Below are 21821 nucleotides of genomic sequence, written 5' to 3'. Positions count from 1 at the left end.
ACACTGTAATAGTTGACTCCCTGTGTCAGTTAATTATTAACAGACAACTTGGCACTTTTTGTTTTGTAGGCATAAGTCGTAAGATGAAAACGTTAGGAAAACAACTTTTCCCTATGTGATCTTAAACTATTCCCTATGTGATGACACACTAGCTGTTCTCTATGTGATCACAAACTATTCCCATGTGTGATGATACCGGTAAACGGTTCTGTATGTAATTTCGCACTATTATCGATGTGATGACGACTTATTTCATATGTTCATGATGACGAACTACTCCCTATGTGATGACGAACTATTATTTGTGATGAAGAACTATTCACAATGCGATGACGACCTTATCCCAATCTTATGTCGAACTATTACTTAAATGAAAACAAACTGATTCTTTTGTGATGACGAACTAATCCCAATGTAATTACGAACTATTCCTTATGTGATGACGAACTTATCCCAATGAAATGACGAACTATTCCTTATGCGATGACGGCCTAATCGTATGTGGCGATTGTCATGTGGGCCCTATTGCCTATGTGATGACAAACTATTATCTACATAATTACGAACTATTCCCTGTGTGATGAGGATTGAACAATCCACATGTGACGATCGAACTATTCCTTTTGTGATAATGATCAAACTATTCGCAATGTAACGTTCGAACTATTCATTATTCAATGACGCAAACTTCCTTATGTGATGATGCACTTTTCTCTATTAGGTTATTATTATGTGAAATTATTCTGTAATGACAAATTATTTCCTATGTTATATTTAATAGTCAGTTAATTATGTCTCAATAACTTAAAACTCGCACACAGTTGTATAAAATATGAAAAAGAGTTCCGCCGTCGGAGACATATGCCCCCCAAACAGGGCTTTGAACTAAAGACACCAATTTTAATAGGGGTCATTTACTGTACAAGGCCAATGCACATGTGAAGTATCAAGCCAATCGGTCTATTCGTTGACGAGTTATTGATCGGAAACAATATTCACACTTATCTTGACAGTGACCTTGACCTATTGACCACAATGTCAATAAGGGTCACCTACTGTCCAAGACCAATACACATGGGAAGTATAAACTCAATCGATCGTTTCGTTGACGAGTTATAGAGTAGAAACGATTTTCCAACTTATTGTGACATTCATCATAACCTTTGACCTCGATCGTGATTCCAATTTGAATAGGGGTCATCTTCTGTACAAATGCAATACACAAAGAAAGCATCGAGCCAATCGGTCGCTTTGCTAACGAGTTATTGATCGAAAACGATTTTCACACATTGTGACAGTGACCTTGACCTAGTGACCCCAATTTGAATAAGGTCATTTACTGCCCAAGGTCAATGCACAATGTGAAGTATCAAGCCAATCGGTCAATTTGTTGATGAGTTATTAATCGAAAACGATTTAAACACTTATTGTGACAGTGACCTTGACCTTTGACAAAGTGATCCCATATTCATTATGGGTCATCTACGGTCTAAGGCGCATACACATGTGAAGTATGAAATCAATCGGTCTATTCGTTGATGAGTTATTGATCGGAACCTATGTTCACCCTTATTGTGACAGTTACCTTGACTTTTGATGTAGTGACCCCAATTTCAATAGGAGTCATCTACTGCCCAAGGCCAATGTACATGTGAAGTATCAAGCCAATCGGTCAATTTCTTTGACGAGTTATTGATCTGAAACGAACTGGTCTACCGACAGACAGACCCACCGACATTCAGCAAAACAATATACCCCCTCTTCTTCATGCAAATAGTGGTCCATTTACGACTTCCAATCGTTAAGTGCGTATAAAACACACAGTTGTATTAATTAATAAAGTTAAATCAACATAACTTAATAATTGGCTAAGAATTACAGACACGCTGATGGAAATATTATTTCATCGCGTGCGATGTTATTGGCTGACTAAAAGAAGGTCGCCAACAAGAAAGAACGACTATACACCAGCCAGAACGACGAAAAGGTGTGGCAATACGGCTATTATGGCATTTGTCGACAGTTCTGGGAGGATATTTGTCGTTCCGGCGTGTTGACGACGTTCAAACCCACCAACACAATAGAACGACAAATATACCCGCCAGAACGGCGAGTCGACGCTTCAATTATGACCATTGTCGCCCCTTTTTGTCGTTTACATTTTGGTAATTTCCGAGATGACGAATTAGGAAGCAATTCATAGGTGCATTTAACACAAGCCTTGTTATGTGCTTTGTTCTTAACTTCAACTGGCAAACAAACTCGAGTTAATTTTACATTACAATGTTTATTGAACTGTTACAAGTGAATTGTTATATATACAAAACATCTAAGTATGACTAAGTGATTTATATAATCATGATGTCAGCCTGTAGAATAATAGAGATTGTTAACAGTTTAAATATCATTTACCTATACAAAATTTCTGAGTAAAAATTAAAATACTCAGATTTAGAAATTTTCTGTTCTAATGTCACTTCGTCAATACATAGCGAGAGCACGCGTGTGTGTTCGTAGGTGGGGTTGGGGGTATTTCAAAGATTATTGAGTCGTACCGCGCCTGACGCAGACGTGTGTGAAGACCCAGCGTCTGTCCTATCAACTCCTACCCATTTTTCTTTGCGAGACTCAAGAACGTTGGGACGAATTTATAATTATGGCTGTACTTTCCAGCTATTCAGTTTTTACTGAAAGGTATTCAATTTTAGCGTGGTCTTCTGCTGTGAAGGACCCCCCCCCCCTCCCCCCCCCCCCCCCTCTCCCTGTCCGGTATGATGACCACATACCAAACTCACATGTGTCGGTAAAGCGGATTGAATCCGGTCGCTTAGGTTGGTCGCTTACCAACCACTGTGCTAACCGGACATCCCCATACATGTCAATAGATGACACACGCTTGTAACCCGTTTTCGATTGATAAGTATATCCGTTTATAGTTGGTGGCGTGAGCGGCCGACTAAATTTACAGAGCATATTTTGCAAATCAGTATGTGCTTAGAAGCCATAGCTATGGTAAAAACCGCAACTCACTATGCTATGAGCGATTATCGCCCCGTCTGTACTGCAGACGACAAATGCTTCTGCCCTACTTCTGCAGTGAGTGTATATACCAGCTTGTAAGACGACATTGGCCAGTCTATTGTTTATTGTATTATAATGGTAAAGATATGCAATTTTCGAATACTTTAAAAATAACGTTGGACACGCTTATTTCTTTTTATCTTTAAGCATTAATAAGTAATGAACATATCTTTAAGTTATGCCCGTTTTGAAAGAATTCATACGGTGTGAAGACCTAACCTCATGATGTTTGTACTACCACTACATAGTCTGTGAAACCAGTTACACTAAACCAGCCTCACTTAACAGTCGTTTATCCTCTCACGTTTCCTTGTGTTTTCTGTGATTGTAACGATCTCATTGAAACAAACTTTTTACCGTGCACGCTTAATTGTTTGTCAATATGTTATTTCAGTAGACAAGCGTCACAACATGAGATGATTTCAATAGATTTGTCTTTCACTCTTAAACTACCCTCTTCACGTATATCAAGACTGTCATTATGATCTACTAGTAAACGACTGGTGTTGGCCCACATTGACGTAACCAATAAAGGTCTAAAATGAAATCCGTTCGTGACGCCATCATTGTCGTAGTGACGTCCTCATATAGACGCTAGTATTCGGTGACGTTGAGGAAGTAAATCCAGTAGATCATGTTGAAGATGCCGAATGCGACTGGAAAGAGCACCCGAGAGGCGATGTCGAGATAAGTGGAGCAGAGTAGCACGCGACTGTGCTCCGGCTGTCGCGGCTCCACCTTAACATTCCCCTCCTGGTCAACCGACGTCTGAAACACGTGCAGCTCAAAAGAACTGGTTTCATTTTTCAAGTGCGCTTAGCTCGATTGTTCATTGTAGACTCGTATACTACATAAATATACTCATTTACTATTAAGTATGTTAATAAGTACCCGGGGTGCGGAAATTTTACTAAAAGTACCCTGGATTATTGCAAGGTACCTTTGAGCGCATTTTCCGTACCCAGTACTTTTAAGAAGTCCCGGGACCGACAGCGACCAATTGAGCGTAAGTTAACAATATCATTAAGCTATAAATGCGAATATATGTATATTGAATGTAACATTCAAGGCCTATCAAATGCCCCACTGCCGCCAGGAACAGTCCGAAACTCGTTCGACGTTTCGCTCATGTAGTATTGGTATAAATGTTTTTGTTTGGCTCAAACAAATTAGCGGGAAATAAAATTATTACTAAGCTATGTAAGAACTTAATAAGTAACATTCAGATGCATGCCAATTAGGTAATCCTTTTACGTCGAAAAGACAATACACACGTGCATTGGTTTTATTATTTGTGCAATACAATTAAAAATACTGCAACTCTATTTAGATCTTGAAATTTTGTTGTTATAAAAATCAAATCCAAGATAATTATACGGTTAATAGTCAGATCAGTTACTGTGTTAAACCAATATCTAGAAGGAAACATTAATTTAACAATATCGTCGCCGGATGTACCTCTTTTTCTTCCGGCGGCCCCTCCTTCTGCACGAGGAACAGCGTGGCGAGGGAAAAGCGGCGGCCGGGAACTTTCTGGCTGAGAACGTTCACCACCGCGAACTCTATGAGCGCCGCGAACACAAACACCAGGCACGTGATCATCCACACGTCTGTAACAGGCACGATGAACGCTTGTAATTTCGTTTGGAACAACTTAATTTGTCCCTTCAATGGAGCTTGTATTTGGATGTGTGAATGCAGTACCAGTTCAAATCTACGGGCTGTGTAGGTGTTTTATGAGTGGGTATGTTAATGCGGTCTCTGTAGTAACATATTTCATTAATCAAGTATAGGTTTACATTGGTGAAGAATGGTTAAAGACTTTGCCATACTCTAGTCTAAAAAACCATTCGGAATGGGTAATCATTATTGCCTTGGTGTATTCTTTATTCACGAGCGTGAGCATGGCTTGATGAACGTGGGATCTACGGTAACATGTACCTGTATATGTTGTCAAGACGAAACAAGTACAATGGTCTTGGAGTGCTATAAGACCGTCTCAGAATGGATAATTACCTAAGGCCTCGGTGTAGTCTAAGACAGTCTGCGAATGAGAACCTACCGTTTGTCTTGGTGTAGTAAAGACAGTCTGGGAATGGGAAATTACCATTGGTCGTGGTGTAGTAAAGACAGTCTACAAATGGGAAATTACTTATGACTTTGTTGTAGTCTGAGGCATTTTACGAATGAGTAGTCGCCTATTGCATTGGTGTAGTTTAATGCAGTCTATCAAAGGTAGTTACCTATAGGCTTATTGAGGCCTAGGACAGTCTATAGATGGGTAATTGCGTATGGCCTTAGTGTAGTTGAAGACAGTCTTCGAATGTGCAGTTACCTATGACCATGGTGTAGTTTAAAACAGTATATGATTGTTCAGTTACGCTCAATTGGTTGTTGTCGGCTCAGGTACGAATTAAAAGTACCCCGGGTATTCTTAAGTATTTTACAATTTACACAGGGTACGGAAAATACGCTCAAAGGTACACGGGCACATTCCAGGGACTTTTTAGTATATTTTTCGTACCCCTGATACTTTGTAGTATTCTTAAGAGTGCCCGGGTTACTACTGAGCCGACAAGGACAAATCGAGTAGCAGTTACCTATAGCCTTGGTGTAGCTGACCCGGGGTAGCGAGGCGTTGACGCCTGTGCTCTGCGTGGAGATGGTGAGCACGGAGAGGACGCCAAGCGTCACGCGGCCCGGGATCGAGTTCACGTTGAGCCAGAATGAGAGCCAGGACAACATGACGATTAGCAGACTGGGCATGTACATCTGGATCACGTAGTAGCCGATGTTGCGCACCAGGTGGAAGTCTGCCTGTAGGCAGCTGTGGTTACCTGCAGCGAGACGAGGAGATTTTCGGTCATTATAATCTAGTTCAGTCGCGGTTGAATATAATAAAAACAAATTATAGGGCTCCAGTTTTTAAAATCCCTTAAAACCACTCTATTATACTTGTTTAATCATCAAGTCCATATAATAGTTTAAGCCGAACTTTAGCACGGTGCCTATACCGCGTGACATTTTCGGATCTGTGTTGAGAGAATAAAGAGCGGCTCAGTTAACATTTTTAAGGATCTTTAAAAAAAAATCACCATTTTTAATGGGATAAAGTTGAGAGCCCGCTCATCCGAAAGAGTTTTCATTAGATATCATGATCTTTTTAAACAAATATGTATTTTTCAGTAAAGTGCAACCGCGCGTTTTAACGGTTTAGAAAAATGTCGGATCAGGGTGGGGACTTCATATTACAAACGCGCGGTTGCACTTTGCTGATAAATACTTATTTGTTAAAAAGATCATGATACCTATATAAAACTCTTACGAATGAGCGGGCTCTCCACTTTATCCCATTAAAAATGGTTAAATATTTAAAATGGCATCATTGAAAATGTTATCTGGGTCGCGCTTTATTCTCCCAACACAGATCCGAAAAAGTCAAGTGGTATAGGCATCGTGTTTAGGCAATATCCATAAAGCCGCTGTACTGTTCTATCCACATAAAGCTGCAGCTTGTGCTATTCTCATGAACGCCCTATTCAGTTTAGACGCCCGATTTCGACAACGCAAGACAATCGTACACGTATTTGATGAAACAAAGAGGAGCACCAACAGGCACATAACGGTTGACGCGCATTGAATCGTGATTTTCAAAACGACGGACGTGTGTCTGTGAATGATGTGTTTGACGTGCATTTACATGTGGCTTTATGATAATGTTGGTCACGCATTCGTACGGTTGTCCCTTTGAGACACACTGTTGACGAAGTGTATTATAACTAACAGTATCCTTACACATATAAGGCACAAAATCATCTTAAAAAATAATTGCTGAACATACTCGTTTTTAAGTGATTTATTATAGTTATGATTTTTAATAATGCCTCCCATTCAAACCAAAGTAAAAGGGTAAAATAACATGGAGTCAATCTATCGAGTCAAATTATCCCGACTATCGAAGATGAAAGAAATAAGAAGATGGAAGAGATATGAACCGCATTCTGAGGAGGAAACTGGGTTAATGCATATGCGTAAAGTGTCGTCCCAGATTAGCCTGTGCAGTCCACACAGGCTAATCAGGGACGACAATTTCCGCTTTAATGTTATTTTTCGTTTTAAGGAATTCCCTTTTTACCGAAAATCTAGTTAAAGCGGAAAGTGTCGTCCCTGATTAGCCTGTGTGGACTGCAGTCCGCACAGGCTAGTCTGGGACGACACTTTACGCACATGCATTATGCTCAGTTTTCTCAGAACAAGACACATATGTGTTCCAATCGGTCCAGAGGCTGAAGAGCAATTATTTTCCCAATGTAAAGAAGACAACGTTTAGACCTTTAATGGTCAGCAAAATGTGCAATGCATGTGTTGGTATCTACGGAATTTTTGTCGAAGGAATCAATGCGCATTATAGAGATACTTCTGCTATTGTGTCAAAAGCAAAAGTGGTCAACGTATCATCAACGTAATATTAACAGCAAATGTTAAATATTGATACGAACGTTGGTTCTTATTTTAATCGTTCTCCGGCAAACCTTAGGCATCTGGAAATAACGGAAGCGCTTTCGTGCATAGCTACATGAATATTTGAAGAGGCGATGATCACGAGGTAAGAGTAAAGAAACGGGTGAGACGGTTCAATAACAATGGCAATGAAATGGATTGTAAACAATGACATATTCTGTTAAGGTATTTGGTATATGCAACTGTAGATATTTGTAAACAGCACTTGTTTGCATAGAATTCATTCTGCATAACGTTTCTAAATTAAAAACGACGGCCAAGTTAAAGCGTTTTAAGGATTTAGTTTCCGATTGAAATGGTATTTAAAAACTTATATAAACACGTATTGTCGTATTTTACTTCATGCCGTACCTTGCCGTACATTAAGTTTCGAATAATGGAGCACGTATAGATATTAAAAAAAATCAAATTTATATCGTTGTTGACTTGTACCCAATGACATTACGCTTATTTAATGAAATCATTTGTACAACGAACGTAGAGCCTCGTTTATAGGGGTTTAAGACTATTAAGCCAATAGAAAACGCTGGTCACACGACTTTAAACAATCATTATTGTTACAGTCGACTTATCGAATATCTTTAGACAATTGAAATAAGCGTCCCAAAGTTACGGCGGCATAAAGGGGACATAGGAAATATTTTATTTAACTATTTCTATGACGTGCGCACGTCATAACTATGGCGTGGGCACGGAATAAATATGGCGTGCGCACGTCATAGCTATCGCGTGCGCACATCATAGCTATCGCGTACGCACGTCATATCTATCGCGTGCGCACGTCATATCTGAACAATGATAATACGCATCAGATCAGCCATTGGTTATAAAAAAATACTATATGATTTGTTTGAAAAGGGTTTGATAAACTGGGAAATTCAGTTATGACGTGCGCACGTCATAGCTATGACGTGCGCACGCGATAGCTATGACGTGCTTACGCCATAGTTATGACGTGCATACGTCATAGCAATCGCGTGCGCACGTCATAGAGACTGTTAAATAAAATATTGCCCATTCCCCCTTTATGCCACTCTATGATGTGCGCACGCCATAGAGACTGTTAAATAAAATATTGCTTATGTCCCCTTTATGCCACCGTATTTGTATATATTTTGAGTTGGGACGAAGTTTGAGACCGAGAACGATTGCAGCGCGGGACCAAGTCGTTTTATATATTTTAAAAACACAATACAATGTTTCATACAAAAGAATATTTTTTTAGGTAACCAGTGATCCGAAGCGGATCAACGAGTCAATCACTGTACACGAAGAACAAGGGAGGTAATCAGTAACTGGAGCATTTGGAAAGAAGTTAATCAAGCTCTAAGAGGGCATCAACCTCCGCGCAGATATTTGACCGGAAGTAGCATAGCTGGATTAAATCGCTGCCGTCATAAACAACCACGTGACGATAGTTAAGCCACGTGGTACACTTATTTTCCCGTTGTTTTTTTATTATTTATTTTTTAATTTAAGTTGTTTATTTTTCAATTATGAACCTCAACCTTTTCACTATTTTCAATATATAAAACAAAATGATACCTCTGTTCATAAGACCTACGTTAATAAAATATAATATAATCCTTCCAAATCTGGTAGGATTTTCTTGTGATGGCAGAGATTTTATGTGAGAGCATGGAACGACAACTCTGCTTGGAGATTGAGAAGGCATTGCACGCCGTTTTATTCCCAGATCAATTTATTTGTTCAGATAAGATTTTAATATACAAAAATATAACAACGTATTTTGAGTTCGGATGCGAAGAAGGGTGTTATAAAAACGTGATTTGTTCAACATGTTCAGTATTAATGAAAACTATATTACAGTTACGTGCGTTCTGATGCGGGTCAGTTTTTTTATTACCTTTAAAATCATAAAGTAAATTCAATATATTAAAACTACTTCTAAAGGCAATCGTCGAAACGAGAACGGTGTGTTTATAGATAAATAAACCAAAGTTATGTTTTTATACGATGTATATACTTTTTTTTTCATGGTTAATCATTTAGTATTTTACAACGACACTTTTGTTAAGCGAATATCCCATCCCAACTCTGTTATTAACTTGGGTAATCAAAATCTCTTTCCATTCCCGGCCTCTATAACAATCGTTTGCACTTTAAATTAGTTTTAAAAATGGACTAATGGTTATTAACACTTATGATAACATAACCCGACATTCCCGATAAATACTACATTAGCTTTCAGCAGGTGTCTTCGCAAATAATGCGAACACCTATATAAACACGCGATATTATTAATGTCAGCACGATTTTGACCAAGTTATACGAGCTCAAAAGGTCGTTGAATACACGTCGTTAATATTTAAATGTTAAACCAATACTTATATGGTACGGAAGTACGACCTATATAATTCACTCACGATATTTATTTCAATGTGGTCAGTATATCAGGCGTGGTCTAAATGATTCAATGTCATATGTTTTCTATTAATAAGTTGAATCGTGATCGGTTCGGGTACTGAAGACGTTTACTCCATAAGAAATCGTGACACGTTAAACATATCAGTGTACTTCGATCGCACAAGTAGGGTAACCATATCAGTGTGCCTCGATCGCACAAGTAGCTTTTGGGACTACGAAAAATAGTAAAACACTTTTATGAATGCAAGATTTCGTATATCACCACTTTAACATATTTAGATGCGAATAATGAAGGACACGCCTATTAATGCGACCTTTTTTTAACGAAATAAGTCCTGTATTTAAAAATTCCTTTTTCGATTTCATATTTTCGCATTAATCAGATTATAACTGTGTGTATACTGATATAGTACATTCAGAAAACTTGCTTAAGTTGCAGATGAACACTTGTAACATTCCTGTTAAAGGTCGCCGTGGTGTAATGGATATGGTGTCCGCCTAGCGACCGGGAGGTCACGGGTTCGATCCCCGCTGTGGGAGCGTTCTTTCGATCTCCCATATAGACACCAAGTACTGGTTCTAGACACAGGAAACGGACTCGAGAGCATTGCAAAAATAAATAGGTTTAAACAAAAACTAACATTCCTGTTATACTCGTCATCCCTGTTGTATTAAAAAAGTAGAAGCATACAACCAAACAATTAATCTCTGAAATTCTTGTTTTCTCTTATCAAACGGAGTATTATATGTGAATAGATCCGTATGATAACCGACCTACACACGCACGATACGCACCTGTGATGTTGTGCGTGCGCGTAAAATTGGTCCAGTCTGTGTGCACCATGCGGAACTGGCGTAGCTCCTTCACGTTGTCCGTCTTCACGGCCGGAAACTCCCCGGCCTCGTTCCAGTGGAGTACCAGCTTGTCTGCCGTGTAGCCGACTGGAAACCGGTGGAAAAAATATATTGAATCGCTTTCTGGGAAAACGGTTCCTACTGCATGTGCGTAAAGTGTCGTCCGAAATTAGCCTGGCAGTCCGCACAGGCAAATAAGGGACGACTCTTTCCGCGTAACGAGATTTTCGCTACGAAGAGACTGTATATAAACGCAAAAAATACCACACGAAGGAAAATGTCTTCCCTGAGTAGCATGTGCTGAATGTAAGTCTAATCTGGAAACAACACTTGACGCACATGTATTATGTCCGGTTTCCCCCTTTTTTTGTTTATTTGAGATTTATTTACAGGTCGTCCAGCGTCTTCTCGACTACAGATGTATCGACCTGCCCCTGTGACCCTTCAGGGGAGAAAATAAGGTCATATTATACATCATAGCACGATGGCCAATGAGACCTTAATGTGACTAGATGCTTTTTTTTTTTTTTTTTTTTTTTTTTTTTTAATGGATTATGTAGTGGTTTGCCTTTTATCAAAGTGGTTTTTGCAGTATTCCTATTATCTCTAGATTATCATTATCCTTATTGGCATTAATGTTAATTCCTTATAGTTTGTGTGTGGTTTTTGTGCTCTCCGCCCCAAGAGGTGTTAGTGGGGGTTCGAGCGGGATACAGAGGGCGCCCCGATTCCAGAGGCGCCCCTGGTTCTTTTAAGTGCCCGGTGTACAGCACCGATACACTGCACCCCCGTTTAACGTCCCTCGCGGAGGACTTGTTAGTACATAAACATAGATTAGTACAGATATTACTCTATTGCCCTGTGTCTTGGTGTAAATTCACATGGGCGCTCTCTGTTGTGCTGGTGGATATTGTCAGGTGTTTAATGGTGTTGCAAGGGTCAGAATAGTTTTGAAGTTTAATATAGTAGAAAAGGGGCTGCGTTTGTGTGGTTGGACCGAGATGACTGGTTGGTTGTTGGTGGTACAGGGAGGACAATATCTGGTTCTACACTTTCGTTCTTTGGGAGACAATTTTCACGCGCCTTTATTTGTTTTTGAGAGAGAGAGAGAGAGAGAGAGAGAGAGAGAGAGAGAGAGAGAGAGAGAGAGAGAGAGAGAGAGAGAGAGCGCACGTTCTTCTTCCTGTTTATATTGCTAGTGGTTACACAGATGGTAATTATATGTATTAGTGCATTTTGTTCAGGAGGGAATTGATCTGGGATGTTAATGCTGACCATCCCTCTAATTCGATCTGATCCTCATAGTGACAAGGGTAATACGTGCAGGTTAGCAATACAAGGTTTGCAATTCAACGTCAAACGTAACAAGGCACAGGCATGCAAGGAAAAAACTTACACTACTCTACAAGAAAACATCACCTACGCTACAGTAGGGGAAACAACAACAACAAACACCGTCACCATTCTCTTTTTATTTTTATTTTTGTCATGTTGGGTATGTCATGTCAACGGGGCCAGAGTGCACGGATGTCATGTCAACGGAGCCAGAGTGCACGGGCGAGAGATATCTCTTCAGGCGCGCCCTCTGGCCCAGCTGACACGCTCTACTCAACATGTTTAAGTCTTGTACATATGGGAAAAATGTTAACTAATCACATTTAATTACAACAATATTTACACCTATAGGGGTTGCACTGAGGGTAAATTTGCCCACGTGCGCACTTACTGCGTCTTCCGATCCTGCGTGGAAGTATGTTGTCTGTGTGCTTTTCCCGTACCTTCGTCGTTGTTGCTGATTACAGCTTAAGAGAAGGAAAGCGAGGGTCTCGCGGAACCCTGGGTTTTGTTACCTAGAGCGCTATTTGGTTGTAAAAGAAGGCTTAGAGCTTATCCATAGTGGTCGAAAGGGGCCAAGTGACATATGTATTGGGGGGGGGGGGGACGTACCCTTCCGTCGTTTTAGTATTATTAGTCTTTATCTATTTATTTATTGGTGTAATTTTCCTATATATCATCAAGCGCAGACGAGGAAACCGCGAACGTTCGTTATAGACAGCTCCCTCATCTTTGCCTTGTTTATAGTATTGTTTATTTATGTATTGACGTCAACAAGGTGTTATTGGACACTGCATTGTAATGTACTACCAATCCAAAGTACATTTGGACCCCAAATACAAATATAGGTTCTCGGCGTGCACATTACATGCAGTGTTTCTATATCTATTTATTTATTGATGCAATTTTCCTCTGGTCATAAGTACATAAGATAGGCATTATTAATTGGAATCTTTAAAATTACATATATCATGGATTGTTTTACGGTACAGTTTTAGAACCAAATTAATTAATAATAGTATATAAGTTCGAGCCGGGCCCAGACGAGTGGCCATATGGACAACACCGGAGTGACCATCGTCCGAGGCCCACCCGTCATTAGTACATAAAGTTGCCATTATTGATCTGAGTTTTTATTAACCAGGTTTTCCGAAGGAAAAAACTGGTTATTAGATTGGCGAATGCGGGCGGGCTGGCTGGCTGGCTGGCTGGCGGGCTGGCTGGCTGGCTGGCGGGCTGGCGGAACAAGCTTGTCCGGGCCATAACTATGTCGTTCATTGTCAGATTTTAAAATCATTTGGCACATTTGTTCACCATCATTGGACGGTGTGTCGCCCGAAATAATTACGTCGATATCTCCAAGGTCAAGGTCACACTTTGAGTTCAAAGGTCAAAAATGGCCATAAATGAGCTTGTCCGAGCCATAACTATGTCGTTCATTGTCAGATTTTAAAATCATTTGGCACATTTGTTCACCATCATTGGACGGTGTGTCGCGCGAAATAATTACGCCGGTTTCCCCTACGCGAGGCTCATTGTAATGATTCAGTAGAGGCCGGGCCGTTCCCCGCTTCTCTACTTGATTACCACACCTATCGATTAACCGCAAACACTGACGTTATAAGTAAGATTTCAAAGATAACGCGTTGAAACTGCTTCTCAACAAACAACTGGCAGTGTTTTTTTCGGTGTAGCTATTTTACACAATAGGCAGGCAATCGTACGCTGAAGAATGTTACCGCCAGTATACCTGAATGATTTATTCCTAACATTGAACTGCTTTATTTGACCGAATTCCTTCAACATATAGTCTATATATATGAAACCGTTGTTATTCAAACCTAGTTTTCTCTATCTTTTCACGTTTTGTATGTATATATGTTAGGCTTTACGTTTGAGGGTTCGTCTTTCATCAAGTGACTATTCATTTAAGGAATGTATTTACCATTTTTCATTCACCTCTATAATACAATACCGCGTGTATTACTCCCACGTCTCTCACATAATACGTGATACATATGACTCGTGCTCTGGGCAAACCGGGCTCTGAGAACGTGCGTAAAGTAACGTTGCAGATTATCATGTGCAGCCCGCACAGGCTAATCAGGGACAAAAATATCCCATACTATGAAACTTTTGTTGAAAGGAAATCTCTTATTAAGGACCATTCAGTTAAGGCGGAAAGTGTCATCCCTGATAAGCCTGTGCTGACTACACATTCAAATCTGGGAAGACACTTTACGCAGATGCAAGACGCCCGATTTTTATTGACCAATCTACAAACATCACGGTGCCTATACCACGTGACTTTTTAAGATCTGTGTTGGGAGAATAAAGCGCGACCCAGTTAACATTTTGAATGATATCATTTTGAATATTTCATCATTGTTAATGGGATAAAGTGGACAGCCCGCTCATTCGTGAGAGTTTTCTATAGGTATCATGATATTTTTAAACTAATAAGTATTTTTTCAGTAAAGTGCAACCGCGCGTTTGTAATATGAAGTCCCCACACTGATCCGACATTTTTCCAACCGTTCAAACGCGCAGTTGCACTTTACATAAAAAATACTTATTTGTTTAAAAAGATCATGATACCTATAGACAACTCTTACGAATAGCGGGCTCTCAACTTTATCCCATTAAAGATGTTGAAATATTTCATAATAGATCCTAAAAAATGTTAACTGGGTGGCGCTTTATTCTCCCAACACAGATCCGAAAAAGTGAAGTGATATAGGCACCGTGAAACATGTTGGAGTCTTGTTTTGAAAGGGCAATAAAAAGGTGAAATGCGAAATTAGCTTCTATTCTTACATTTGACAGAATATTTTTCACTTAAAATGATACAAATGTAAATTATATTTTGCTCGGGTTCGCGATTTTCTACATAATCTGTATGGGTTTAAGAGTGACAATGGTGTTCATAAGATACTAGTGAACAATTCACTTACAGCTCTCTATCATGATGGAGCATATCTGCTTGTCGAAGGGGTATTTCCTGAGGTCCATTCTACAGCTCAACGTCACTGATACCCTGGATTAGAATTGAGTCGCGTTCTGAGAAAACTGGGCATAATGCATGTGCGTAAAGTGTCGTCCCAAATTAGCCTGTGCAGTCCGCACAGGCTAATCATGGACGACAATTTCCGTTTTTATGACATTTTTCGTTTAAATGAAGTCTCGTCTTAGCAAAAACCCAAATTAGGCGGAAAGTGTCGTCTTTGATTAGCATGTGTGGACTGCACAGGCTAATCTGGGACGACACTTTACGCACATGCATTATGCCCGGTTTTCTCAGAACGCGACTCAATTGGCGAGCACAAAGTCTTATAGAACCATGTGTTGTATAGAAACTCAAAAATTTGTCAAAGTAATGTAAATGAAACATAGTTTAACAAAATACATATTGAGCACGTATATTCGTCAAAATAATGCCAAAAATTACGTACATTCTACAATTGTTTTGCAAGATTAGGTCTAATGTAATTTGATTCCATGATGAAAACATTCCAACAATGTATAAACAAAATACACATGAACAAAAGACATTCAATTAACATGGTTCAATTATTCACTGCACCACTATTGAATATCTGAGTCGTGTTCTGAGAAAACTGGGCATAATGCATGTGCGTAAAGTGTCGTCCCAGATTAGCCTGTGCAGTCCGCACAGGCTAATCAGGGACGACACTTTCCGCTTTTATGACATTTTTCGTTTAAATGAAGTATCTTCTTAGCAAAAATCCAATTTAGGCGGAAAGTGTCGTCCATGATTAGCCTGTGCGGACTGCACAGGCTAATCTGGGACGACACTTTACGCACATGCATTATGACCAGTTTTCTCAGAACGCAGCTCATGTGGCTACCACCTCCCTCTCTGCATCTAAATGGAAATACTAGTTCAGAAATTCGTTCGTTATCATTTCTAAATCGACCAGTTATGAGTCTACTTAATAAAAACGTTTTGCTTGAATCCATAAATACATGTGGATTGCCAGAAAGAATCAGCGAGTTTATTCGTATACGCCGTATACGTCGTTTTACTGTTATATTTGCCCCAGGATAGTCAGCCTAAAGCATATTCGTTTAGTGTACGGACGACAACAGCCGACAATGTCGCTGATTGTGTCATTACATTCGCGTCAGCTATACACACGGGTTCAGTGTCGGAACGTGAATTGTGATTATCTTTAAAGTTAAGCGAGGCAAATAAAAGACAGTTTTCGTGTTTATTGATTTGCTGTTATAACATTTCTGTAAACATGTCCATTATTAGAATCAGAGTTTGACACTCTATCATGAATCATGGAGCTGACATTATACTTAGCGGTGCATTTTGAATGCATTCCGTGAAATAACAGAAATACCCACAACCTCCCATATTACTTGGAACGAACTCACACCCACGAATGCCCTTACCATGTTTTTTCACAGTTCACGTCTTAACAATACATCATAACAGCCACATGTACCAAACTCACACTTACTCTGATCTATCATACATCGCATTTCCTGATGCTGTTTTCACCGGATAAAAAACACACAAAAACAGCAACTACTACTATAACAATAAATACGTATACCCTATGGCCCATTTGGGTCCCCTTGCAAATGCGAATCCTATCACGCCTTATCTCAGTATATATGTCGCGGGCGCTGTCCTTCTACATGCGTTTCATACAGCCACGCTTTTCTTGAACCCCAGCAACTCATTCCCACCTACCTGACCATGTATTTAATGGTGCCGTCCCTGTACAGACGTAACATCCTGTTGTCCATCATGATGTTGTGAATGGCGGCTTTCTTCTCGTTGGGGAAGTAGATGTCCGGTACCCAGACCTTGTCCATATTCTGGGAGTCGAAGTCCAGGTACTCGAAAGCGACCTTGAGACTCTGCAGCTTAGCGATGATCTCCACATTCTTCCACGACAGATGGAGGACAATGTCCATCGTGAACTCCTATATGCGTGTTACAAACCAGCGGCTAAACACGTGGTTAACCCATTTATGCCTAGTGGACTCTCCCATCCTTCTAAATTGGATCAATTTATTTCCAAAATTAGGGATGTCTAGTAGATCTATTTCTATGTTTAGAATATTTCTTACAGAAATTCCTTTAAGCAAACAGCGCAGACCCTAATGAGACACAGCATCATGCGGCGTCTCATCTGGATCTACGCTGTTTGCCAAGGCCTTTTTTTTCTAGACGCTAAACACGTGGGGTATGTTAAAACATCTTAAATTAAAAATATATGAATTAACAGTAATCCGTGGTATTTTAAAGGAGGACGGTCTTATGTGAAGAAGATAATACAATGGGCACGTGATTGAAATCATAAGTACAATGTGCAATCAAAATGATTTAAAACGTATGTTAAAATGTCTACGCATAGAAAAAGAGAAATAAAAGAACTCCAAGATGAACAAAGTGTGCAGTCGTTAGAGACGTATTTGGAACACAAAATTCGGAAATAAGACAATCGAAGGAATATTCAAAAGATATATTATTGAGACTTTAAACCCCTTGACCGGACGCGGATTTTCATTTGTGAACTACTAGGCATAGAACAGAATGTGACAAGTAAAGCAGTGGTCGCGGCTGACATCCTGGAATGATATTTTATAAGTATATTTAAGTTTAACTATACATCAATTCGAAAATTTTAAATTAAGGAGCATAGTATTACCGTCGCTCGAAGGAAGAGGGCCTAGCCCTCAAATATTGTCTGAAAATAGCGAGTAAAACCGAAGTTGGTGGTCATTTCGTGTGCTGTTACCCATACCGAGATTTCCAGGTGTGTGTTTCATTTTGAGAGAACGCTGCGCACATTTCAAGAACATTTGTGGGGATTGGTAGCCTGTGTTTGGCTGCAGGTACATTAAAAAAAAACTGGCATAATACGAAGATGACCTCGAAATACCGGCCTCAGTTTTCCTACTTACCATGTCCGCTTCCCGGATCGTGTCCACGTTGTTGATGTGTAAGTTGCATTCAATTTCGGTTGGCACATCTGTAAATGAATTACAATCGGATACGCAGCATGATATGTGTTTTAACAAGGGCTGTTTGTAAAACATGCATGCCCCCCATATGGGCTGTCAGTTGTAGTGGCAGCCATTGTGTGAATGCGTTTTTTGTCACTGTGACCTTGACCTTTGACATAGTGACCTAAAAATCAATAGGGGTCATCTGCCAGTCATGATCAATGTACCTATGAAGTTTCATGATCATAGGCCTCATTATTCTTGAGTTATCATCAGGAAACCACTGTTTTGAGTCACTGTGACATTGACCTTTGACCTAGTGACCTGAAAATTAATACAGGTCATCTGCCAGTCATGATCAATGTACCTATGGAGTTTCATGATCCTAGGTGTAAGCATTCTTGAGTTATCATCCGGAAACCATTTTACTATTTCGAGTCACTGTGACCTTGACCTTTGACCTAGTGACCTGAAAATCAATAGGGGTCATCTGCCAGTCATTATCAATGTACCTATGAAGTTTCATGATCCTAGGCATAAGCATTCTTGAGTTATCATCCGGACAACATTTTACTATTTCGAGTCACTGTGACCTTGACCTTTGACCTAGTGACCTGAAAATCAATAGGGGTCATCTGCCAGTTATGATCAATGTACCTATGAAGTTTCATGATCCTAGGCATAAGCGTTCTTGAGTAATCATCCGGAAACCATCTGGTGGACGGACCGACGGACCGACAGACCGACCGACCGACATGTGCAAAACAATATACGTCCTCTTCTTCGAAGGGGGGCATAAATATATGTATATAATGTGTTGCATTTATTTAACAAATGTTATCTTCTTACGTACTGTGGTAAATGATACATCATGCAATGATGCAATCAGAGTAACGGTTTACTTAAAGGGGCCTTTTCACCAAAAAGCAACGGCATACACGGTATAAATCTGGCAGACAAATCATATAGCAAGCATTCTACAAATTCTACAAATTGATTCGAACGCCATATTTATCAGCGGACTATTGGAAATATAAAATGATTTCGAATGCGTACGTGCGTGAATGTGGACCGGGAATGATATATGAATCCTACATCAACAGCCGACAAGTCGATAACTCGATTCCTACAAAACCTGATTATGTCAGATTTTTCGCAAACTCGCAAACATGATCATACACATTTCTGTTGGAGTTCTCGCTGAACCAACAGCAAGTTATTTATGCACTTAAAGTGTGCACACTTTTCACATTTTTTAGAAATTAAATCACCTAATAAACTTATATATAACAGTTTTAAAATATTGACTTAAAATATCATATGGCAACGGGTATATGCATTGTTGTACTGGTGTTATAAATGTTGGTCTTGGTTGACGGAGTTCATATTTAGTAGCAGCTTTCGCACATAAATCTATCAGTTGTTATCACGACTTTAAGGGAAAATTACAAGTTTATCCTCTCTTCACGCGGTATTCCAGTTGACATACTAGTACTTATATATATAAATATATATATAAATTTGGGGGGGGGGGGGTATAAAAGGGTTAAACTGTTCCTGCTTACATATTGGTTGCTATGGTGACTATACATATCAGTTTCTTTTGCGACTTTACTTACCCATGTCGTAGTTTGGAGGGGTCCGTACGGGCGGAATGTCGTTTAGGAGCTGCAGGAAGTCCGTCCTGTAATCATGTCAACGGATATACCGTTTATTGCAAGCATAATCGTTGTAAATAATATAATTTAGACTAACCGACAGTGTGTTACTTAACTGGGCCCCTTTTTACCACGTTGACGGCAGTACTGATGTATCAAAAGAAACACAAAACTTGTCTGAAGTTTTGACTTTTTTTTACTGAGTTTATCATCAAGTGCTAAAACAGTAAATCAAAATATCATACATTCTCTACAGGAACGATATGACACATAGGTGATCTCTTTTAATAAGGGTGCCGTATTTAAAAAAATGTTATCAGATCTTATCATACCACTACATTGATATCTGGCTAATATAACGCTGCCTCATATGTTTTAATATGACGTCATCAAGAAATTGTTTTATCATACCGCTACATTGATATCTGCCTGATATAAAGCTGCATATATATATATATATATATATATATATATATATATATATATATATATATATATATATCAAGGACGACACTTTCCGCTTTTATTTTATTTTTAGTTTCAAGAACGTCCCTCCTTACCAAAAATCAAGTTAAGGCGGAAAGTGTCGTCCCTGGTTAGCATGTGCGGACTGCACAGGTTAGCATTTGCGGACTGCACAGGCTAATCTGGGACGACACTTTATGCACATGTATTATGCCCAGTTTTCTCAGAACGCGACTCTATATAGCAATCATAGCACTCGGATTTGCTTGGTCGTTAACTGGTTTGTGTAATGCCATGTTCTATGTGAATCATTTCCATTTAACTAGTAACCTAGGCGTAATCAAAGTGGATAGAAAAATAGTTTTGATACATCGCAGACGAAACGACTTTTAATTCAGCAAACCAATGTAGAGAATCCGTTAATTGCATCTTTTACCACATTGCTGGGGGCGGAATATAAGCACCATACTTCTCGTTGAAAGTCTAGAAATACCATTCTTTTAAAATCAAAGCGCTTTTCTTCGCTATAAAATTTCATGTGTTGAATCTATTAGCACATAAAATAGTTACAGATTGTACTGCAGCGGCCATTTCTAATATATGTTTTCTACGAAATTTCGCACCACGTAATGAAAATAAAAAAAATTCGTATATACTTTTAGTGAGACTGACCTGCTCTTGTCTTGTCCGAAAACCTCAATAGCCATTCCAGTTAAACAATAAAACACCACGAACGTCTGCATTTTCACTAGACGTGATTTTCCATTCAGTGAATCGTCTGCTGGCCAACGCCTAAAATGTCTGCTGAGAAAGCGTTCAACATTCCGGTAAATCGTTGTTTGCTGTAGCGCTAAAAAGCGCCGAATTTTTCTCCCGAACTAACTGCGGAATATTGAACATGATATTAGCTGGCAGATTGAGTGAAAACACAGGTTATCTGAGAATATGAAATGATGTTATCGATTGTAATGTGTCTTTATCTACATTTCGGTGTGTGTCGGTAACTGATCCATAGATTCGAATGTATTTACCATCCAAACATTTGCCTGGCCTTACTTTAAAACAAGTCCGTTGCAGAGAAATGAATGACTAGATAGATGAAACTTAAGTAATAACGATACAATTATTATGTCCCCCTTCGAAGAAGAGGGGGTATATTGTTTTGCACATTTCGGTCCGTCCGTCGGTCGGTCCGCCCACCAGATGGTTTCCGGATGTAGCTCAAGAACGCTTAGGCCTAAGATCATGAAACTTCACATGAACATTGATCGTGACTGGCAGATGATCCCTATTGATTTTCAGGTCACTAGGTTAAAGGTCAAGGTCCCAGTGACTCGAAACAGTAAAATGGTTTCGGAATGATATCTCAAGAATGCTTACGCCTAGGATCACGAAACTTCATAGGTACATTGATAACAACTGGCAGATGATCCCTATTGATTTTCAGGTCACTAGGTCAAAGGTCAAGGTCACAGTGACTTGAAACACTAAAATGGTTTCTGGATGATAATTCAAGAATGCTTACGCCTA

General features: G+C 39.5%; 1 protein-coding gene across 1 annotated transcript; it reads right to left on the bottom strand.

Moving 5' to 3' along the window:
• Positions 1-2746: 2746 nt before the first annotated feature.
• On the bottom strand, positions 2747-21377 carry LOC127879813 (glycine receptor subunit alpha-1-like). Its single transcript, XM_052426869.1, has 9 exons — positions 20964-21377; positions 19788-19852; positions 18127-18194; positions 16907-17142; positions 15135-15217; positions 10786-10932; positions 5682-5918; positions 4540-4691; positions 2747-3849 (listed from the first exon to the last, which is right to left on the bottom strand). The coding sequence occupies exons 1-9, from the start codon at positions 21032-21034 to the stop codon at positions 3676-3678; spliced, it is 1233 nt and encodes a 410-aa protein (XP_052282829.1). The 5' UTR covers positions 21035-21377; the 3' UTR covers positions 2747-3675.
• Positions 21378-21821: the final 444 nt, after the last annotated feature.

Source organism: Dreissena polymorpha, chromosome 4 (assembly GCF_020536995.1).
Source record: "Dreissena polymorpha isolate Duluth1 chromosome 4, UMN_Dpol_1.0, whole genome shotgun sequence".
In the NCBI taxonomy this organism is placed as follows: Eukaryota; Metazoa; Mollusca; class Bivalvia; order Myida; family Dreissenidae; genus Dreissena; species Dreissena polymorpha.
Note: the sequence above shows the minus strand (reverse complement) of the source record. Positions and strands in the feature narration are given on the sequence as shown.

Coding starts and splice junctions, on each gene's coding strand:
- LOC127879813 (XM_052426869.1), bottom strand. CDS start 21,034: ATGCAGACGTTCGTGGTGTTTTATTGTTTAACTGGAATGGCTATTGAG. Junction 10,933..15,134: donor CTCCATCATGATAGAGAGCT/GTAAGTGAATTG, acceptor ACCGGTTTCCAG/TCGGCTACACGGCAGACAAG. Junction 3,850..4,539: donor GGCCGCCGGAAGAAAAAGAG/GTACATCCGGCG, acceptor CACGTGTTTCAG/ACGTCGGTTGACCAGGAGGG.